This window comes from Phyllostomus hastatus, unplaced genomic scaffold (genome assembly GCF_019186645.2).
Source record: "Phyllostomus hastatus isolate PE091 unplaced genomic scaffold, TTU_PhHast_1.1 phas_scaffold_78, whole genome shotgun sequence".
NCBI classification, from domain to species: Eukaryota; Metazoa; Chordata; class Mammalia; order Chiroptera; family Phyllostomidae; genus Phyllostomus; species Phyllostomus hastatus.
Window position 1 is genome coordinate 71,530,492 of NW_025334041.1, and position 7,800 is coordinate 71,538,291.

Genomic DNA, 7,800 nt, shown 5'->3' on the forward strand with positions numbered 1-7,800 from the left:
TTGTTATTTTTATATTTGTCTAGCTCTAGATACACACACCATATACGCACACTCAAACATAGGTGCATAGATATGTATATATACCCATGTGTACACACTTGTTTCATGGGAGAGTAGCCCCTCAAAGGCTGTAGGGCCACAGGGCTTGGCACTTGATTGACACTGCTAATGTTTGCTGAATTAAAGCAAATCTCTGTTGTGCCCATTTTTTTTTATCATTGACCGTTGCTCTCAAGTTAATATTTGAACCTGGCCATAACAGAGGTGATAGATGCAGACCTATGGCCAACATTCAAAGGGGGGAAGAGCCTCCTATAAATCAACCCACAGTGGACAGCCTCACTAACAGAGCTGCTGATCAGCTGTGAAGGGAACTTCATTGCCACCATGAGTTTCTCCGGCAAGTACCAACTGCAGAGCCAGGAAAACTTTGAACCCTTCATGAAGGCAATTGGTGAGTGAGGGGTTGGGTGCCAAGGATGGTGGTCACAGTGATAACGGTGTCTAGCCCAGAAGATGGTGTCCAGTCACAAATATAGGTTCAATGTTGGGATGAAAGGAGAGATTCAGGCTTTATGTTGACCAGGGGCCATGCTATACTTGTTACTTTTAAAGTCACTTGCAGCTTGTGCTAGTACTCACTGGGCAAGGCCACTCCATGGGCAAGTGGAAAGAGCACTGAACTAGGGTCTGATTTGGATTGAGACCACCTCTGCTAGTGACTCATTGTGTGACTCTATTCATTCATTCATTCATTCATTCATTCTTCTAGCAAATTGATTCAAGGCCAATCATGTGCTTAGCACTGTTCTGGGCACATACAAGATAAACAGATAACAATGAGTCACATTCCCAAAGTCACAGTTTAGAGAGAAAAAAGAGAAGAAATAAATACAAGAAAGAATCTCCTAATGTTTTCTGAATGTTGACCAGTGCCAGGCACTGTGCTAAGCCATTGATATACAATATCCTATCGAATCCTTAATAAAAAATACTGAGTTGGGTACTAATATATTTTCCATTTTACAGTCAAAACAATTGAGGCCTTGAAAGGTTAAGTAATCCCAACTTAGGTCACTCAGGTAGAAACTGAGGTAGAAAGTGTTTGCAGCAGGATTTGAAGCCGGCATTTGTTCCCAGAGACCCCACTTTAACCCACTGTGTCCCCCAGGTGATTGTGCAGGAGGATGTGGTGCTCATGGGAGGGCTTGGCGGGGAGGTTTGATGGTGGTGAAAGTGAGCTTTGGATAACTCTTGGAAGATGAGCAGGTGTCCACTAGCAGACTGGGAAAGGGGTTGTGCTTCAGGTAGAGGAAGCCTTGTGAGCAAAGGGGCAGTGTGACAAGGAAGGGGACCAAGAGGGAGAAGGGTGGGAAGGACAGCAATACAGAGAGGGGAGGACCTTCAGGGCCAGCAGAGAGCTTGGATCTTCTCCTGCAGGGCAAGTCATGCCACCTCTCTGTGTCTCACTTCCCTCACCTGTGCAACAAGACCCCCTCACACTATCAACACACGTGGTTTTGTGAACCTCAGTTCACATAACACCATAGACATGCTCTGAAATTTGTCAAGCTCTGTCCCAGGGCAAAGGACTCCTGATATTCTTCCTTGAGAGACTTGACAGCAGAGGTCAAGATAGGGCTAGGTGGACAGGTGTTTATGAGGACAGTCCTAGTGTGTATGAGTTGCTCTGGCATAATTTTTAACAAACCCCCAGCCCTCCCCGCCATCTCTCTCTGAGAAGTGACCTAGCTTGGAAGAGAAACTGTATTGGTCAACCTGAATGGGGAGGATGAAATGCTTATACTCAAAGAGCAAAGTCTCTGGGAGTTAAAGGAGGAGGAGTGAAGAAGGAGAGTGAATAAGAAGCAGGGTGCTCACTAGGGGAGAGGTCCTTCAGGCCAGAGGTGTGTCTTTTTTATAAACCAACTAGCAACATAGTGAGCTGGCCAGGGCAGGTCAAACTAGGTCCCTGGCCTTTCCTTTCAAAGGCCAAAGCCCATGTTGCCCACAGGACTCCAGTACTTGCCCGTGGCCTCCAGGGAGACAAGCACCTCCCTCTCCCCATCATTCCACAGTTTTTCTTATGACCATCACCTTGCAACTCCCACCTCTGCCCGTCTCTAAACCTGGTTTCTACTAGGTCTGCCTGACGACGTCATCCAGAAGGGGAAGGACATCAAGGGAGTGTCAGAAATCGTGCAGAATGGGAACCACTTCAAGCTCACCATCACCACTGGATCCAAAGTGATCCAAAATGAGTTCACCTTGGGGGAGGAATGTGAGCTGGAGCTCATGACTGGGGAGAAGGTCAAGGTAAGAGATGTCCCTCAAGATATACTCTGCTTCCAGACTTTCCTTGGAGCTCGGTCCCAAGGCTTCCTCCCTCAAGGGTCCCACCTCACAATTTCCACTATGGATACCCTATCTCTGAACTTACTTCTGGGGTGAAAAGCAGAGTGACAAAGACAGCTCCTAGGGAAAAAGCTCTTAGGGAAAACTTCCCTAAGGACTGTCTAGGAGTGCTCTGGCCCAAGAATCCAAGCTTTCCCAACAGGTAGGATATGGGGCACAAGGCACAGAGCACGAATCTAAGTCTTGGGTTCTCTCAGACCCAACAGTGAGCAAGTGGGAAGTCAATAAAAAACCCTTAACAGAGCCCTGAGGTCATTCTTGAGTCCAAGGTAAAGTAAACTGGGCTTTGCTAAGCCAGAGCTGGGGGTCATGGAGACAGTCTTCCTAGAGGAGGTGCTGCCAAAACCAGAGTACCAGGGCCCCAGCCAGACACTCAGACCAGACCTTCAGGGGGATCACTGAGCCCCTGGCCTCAACTACCTCATCTGTAAAATAGGCATAGTCTTCCTTCCCAGACTGAAATCGGGGCAACCTCACTTCCACTGGGCTGTGGTTCAGGTGTGTAAGGAGTTCTGGGTGTGAGCTATGTGAGTGGTCAGTGGGAGATGGCTGGAAGGTCCAGGCACTAGGGTGCCCATCACCAGGAACCTTTCTTCCTCCCTGAGAAACTCCACAAACCCTAGCACAGCCAGGACCACTGAGAAGCCATCTTCACTCCTCCCTTCCAGACAACTCTGTGCAGTGGGCTCAGCACATTGCTTATTCTTATCTCTTCTGGTCAGGCTTTATATCTGCTTCTCCAGATACAACATTACAGGTCAAGAAATCTGTGATAAAATTTAGGAGAAAAATTCTTTTGATATGCTCATGGGAAGAGGCAGGTGGTCATGGGTTTTACCACAGGCCTTTTCCAATTGTCCATTTTGGAGAAAAATTTTTAACCTTGACCAGTGTCTTCTGCTCCCTGTTACCTCTTCCTGGGTTTCTGTTACCTCTCCCTGGATGTATAAAGCTTGAGAATGATACCACAGTAAGAAAGGAAGGGATAATGCATGCCAAAGCAAAATATGTGTTCTCCCAACAGGCCAGTTTTTGAATGTCTTTATTACCTCCCTCTGTTATCTTGAAGAATCAAGATTTTACTCAATTTCACTTTAGTGTTTGCACTTCGGCCATGTAGGTGTCTTATGCTGATTTTTAGATTACATACCATAAATTAAAAGTCTGACAAAAGAAACCCTGATATATTCTTTAGTTCTTAAATGCACCTCATTTCTGTTTAGAGCCTGAGAGCTGGGAGGCTAGCCTTATATAAAGATGAGTGGTGTGGTTGTTGTGAACAGAGACCCATGTGGGGAAGCCAACCTCATTAGCAAGGAGGTGTTTTGCTCCCTGCCCAGACCCTTCCTCTCAGACCATCTCTTCTGTCCCCTGCAGACAGTGGTTCAGAAAGAAGGTGAGAATAAACTGGTGACAACTTTCAAAGGCATCAAGTCTGTGACTGAACTCAATGGAGACACAATCACCAATGTAAGTTGGCGCCTTGAACTTGCTGCTTCCAGTGCAAGAGGGGAGAAAAAAGGTGAAGGGTGAGGAGCAGCCTTCCCCACCACCTTTCCTGGTGTCAGTCTCTGCTACCACTTACTGAGTACCAGTTACATACCAGACAGTTAACACACATTCTCTCCAATCTTCTCTGAATTTTCTAAATAGGGAAACTAAGACAACAAATGGCCAGGGAATGGCAGAGCTAGGGTTCCTCTGCATGGGGTTAGTCTCACAAGGCTATCATTCACAGTTGTATCACTGCACAACCTTAGGGGGAGTCACTCCCATTATAGGTACTTTAGATTTGCATATTTATTATAATTTTGCACTGTCTCCTAGTAAGTAGCATTAGTCTAACAAAACCAGTACAGTGCATTAGGGTCGATTTCTAACAGATAAAAGAACAGTGTCTCAAGGAAGGAGCACCCTTTTTTAATTCACCAAAGACCACATATGCTGGCAGCAGACCCAGCTGGTGCTTCCTTACTTCTCCTGGTTCCCTCAGGCTGTCCTTCCATCACCACTTTCCTGGTCAGGATTCTCCACTCCAGCCTCCTCACATCCTTCTCCCTCATTGCCATACCCTTCCTTCACCAAACCTAACTAAGATGGTGCAGGAGAGGTGCTTGGTGGGAGGAGACATAGAGTCATGCCCAGCCCACCTTCCTCAGTCTCAGCTGGACAAGTAGCCCCATTACACACTCATAGGCTAGAAGGCAGAAACCCCCTCCTGTGGGCCTCTGATTCACAGGACAACCCTTCCCATTGACACAGAACCCACATGTGAGAAAGGCTTTGTTTGGCCAAAAGTTGGGCCCTTTCATAGTTTTTTCTATTTTATAATATTGAAATAATTATTAGCCATAACCTTTCTTTTCTGCTTCAGCACTAACCAGGAAGCCACAGAGACCTCTATGTGCCCTACAAGTCCAGGGCACTCAATAAATGCCTTTGCCCTTTTGGCATTTATAATGAGAATCATATTCATGGCAACTTTATGGCAGCTTATGATACTGGCACACTCCGTCATGTGTGCCACATCATCCTTGGTGCCTGGCTGCCAGCCATGTCTGATTCAGTGCAGTGTTTCTCCATCACTTATAACCCCCTGGCTCTTCCCTGCTCCCAGGCTGTGTTTTAGGCAGTAATGGAAGGCAGAACACTGCCAAGAGTCTGTCATCACTCAGAGCAAGTGGGAAAATCCCTCAAGTAGGGAGAGTGTGAGAGTCAACCATGAAACATGCTATCCCAGCCCCCACCCCAGCACATTCACAGCAGAGCAGGAGATGATCTGTCCTGGACTTAGCCCTGACCAATGTCCTTTAATATTCTCTATCTCCTCTAATCCTCACATCTCCCATGAGGGAGGCAGGATAAGGGATTTAATAGACAGGTTGACCGATCCAAGGTCATCTACAATGAGTTGTGGGACCCAAATCTTTCTCTTTCATTCCATTGCTGCTGAAGCTAAGAGACTCCTTTTTAATTCTGATGACATTATCCCACATCATCATCACAGTCTTGTTCAAGAGAATCAGTGGGAGGGAGGAAGGGAGGAGAAGGAACATACCTCAAAAACTCAAAAACTGATGAGCCTAAGAAACTCAATTTTTATATGCTTCACAGCTTGGGGAGGAAAATAGTGCTTTACCTATTGTGTTCCAGGATGGGTGCCTTGGTGTTTCCATGTACGTGTTTCCTTGCTGTTCAACAAGCATTTGGCACATAGCAGGCACTCAATAAAGCTTTGAGAAATTGGATTGGATAAGACTGCTTTTGATGATCTTGCTCTAATAGCCATTAACGTAGAAAGGAATTCAATGAGAGTCAGGACCACTCTCCATGTGAGGGAGTAAAGTGACAAAAACTTGGCATGGGATTTTAGAAGATTGCCAACTCTTTCTCTCATCCTATAAAAAGCAGAGGAATTTTGAGTTGTTATTTAGAGCTACTGTCATGACTTAGTTATTTTTATAATTCAGCATCAGATGGACATTACATGATTTCTTTTCTGACTTTCAGACCATGACATTGGGTGACATTGTCTTCAAGAGACTGAGCAAGAGAATTTAGATGTCTTCATTTCATATTCTTTACTGTGTAAAATTAATGTAATAAAATAAACTTTGTTTTGAAAAAATTTCTTTTCTTTTTGATGGTCTCTCATTGACAGTGTTATTGATATCAGTAGGCACTGATACCCTTTTGCACAAAGTTTGATAATCTAGTCTGAAGTGGACCCCAGGCTGTCCACTCAGGTGACCTTACAAGGAACATGAAGTATGACTAGATCTGTAGAACAGCCCACAAGGGGCCTTTCCTAGGAGTTGGAGCAAAAGGGTATACGGTATGCTGGCTCAAAAGGTGGCTCCCCATGGGGACAGAGAGCAGGCATGATGGGCAGACAAAGGAGGGCTGTGCCCATGAGTAGCCGTAGCAGCCTCACCCACCAGTGGACATGAACAAAAAGAGCAGGAACTGCCCCACCAAATGAAGAATTCTCCCTCCTGGGGAAGGGCTGAGTGAGGAGCTTAGCAAGATGTGCCACAAGTAAATATAGGATGCTCAAAAGAAATTCTCTTCATGCTATGAGCAGAGGCAGAATGTGTGAGAAAAATGATTTCTTTGAAAAGTACCTTGTACCATGCACTGGTAGTTGTTACCAGTTAAGTTGCATCTCCCCAAAATTTACATGTTGACATGCACAACCTCATTACCTCAGAATGACCTTATTTCAAAATAGGGTCATTGCAGATACAGCTAGTTAAGTTGAAATGAGGTCATGCTGGAGTAAGGTGGGCCCCTAATCCAATATGGCAGGTCTCCTTATTAAAAGGGGAAACTGGACGCAGAGACACCTCCATGGGGAACACACCATGTGAAGATTGGAGTTGTGCTGCCATGAGCCAAGGAACTGCCAGAAGCTGGGAGAGCGGCCTGGAATGGATCATTGCCTTCAGAGGGAACATGGCTCTGCCAGCACCTTACTCTCAGATTTCTGGCCACAGGCTGTCAGATAATATAGCCCGAGTCACCCAGTCTGTAGTATTCCGTTACAGCAGCCCTAGCAAACTAATGGCGTTCATTCCCCATCTCCTCCACCTGCCCACCTCTAACATTCCCACCTTCACCACATCACTCAGCTCTCAGAATTGTGCCCAGCTCACAGAAAGCTCTCGACAAAGATGCTATTTTGGGGAAACCCAGTTTTTCTCCTCTACTTTCACATGGAATGCTTCATTCTGACATTTCTGATCACCAAATACGTGGGGTTTTTCACCACACTAAGAAATTTTAGGACACCAGCTGGGTGTGCTACAATTTAATTCAATTCTGACTGTCTACCCAGAAATAGTGTCAGGTCCCACAGGGTAAGGGCTCAGTCTCATGAGGTCACCACCCTCCCATAATCTTCATTATTTTTTTAATCATCATTCTAGGATATATTTATTGATTTCAGAGAGAAGGAGAGAGAGAGAAATCTGTGTGACAGAGAAACGTCGATTGTTTACCTCCTGTCCATGCCCCAACCAGGGATCGAACCCATAACCATTTAGTGCACGGAGGACACCCCAGCCAACTGAGCTGCCCTGCCAGGGCCCTCCCACACACCTTAGATGCCAATCACAAGTAGTAGGCCCCAGGTTACCCACCACTTTAACTGGTTTGGCTGTAGATCAGAGGTTCCCATGACCTCCTTCACCTTGGATCTGATTATTTGCTAGAAGAGCTTACAGAACTCAGTGAAACACTCGCATTTATCATTTTATTAAAAGATATGATTTAAAAAAAACAGATGAAGAAACACATAGGGTGAGGCCTGGGAGGATCCCAAGCACATATTGTGGAGTTGGGGTGTGCCACCCTCCCAGTACATAAATGTATCCTCCAACCTGG

The 7,800-nt window shown here is 45.8% G+C and overlaps 1 protein-coding gene across 1 annotated transcript; it reads left to right on the forward strand.

Moving 5' to 3' along the window:
• The first annotated feature begins 290 nt into the window (after positions 1 to 290).
• Positions 291 to 6,043, forward strand: FABP1 (fatty acid binding protein 1). The gene is made up of 4 exons (XM_045828116.1): positions 291 to 454; positions 2,144 to 2,316; positions 3,793 to 3,885; positions 5,926 to 6,043. The coding sequence occupies exons 1-4, from the start codon at positions 388 to 390 to the stop codon at positions 5,974 to 5,976; spliced, it is 384 nt and encodes a 127-aa protein (XP_045684072.1). The 5' UTR covers positions 291 to 387; the 3' UTR covers positions 5,977 to 6,043.
• The last annotated feature ends 1,757 nt before the right edge of the window (positions 6,044 to 7,800 follow it).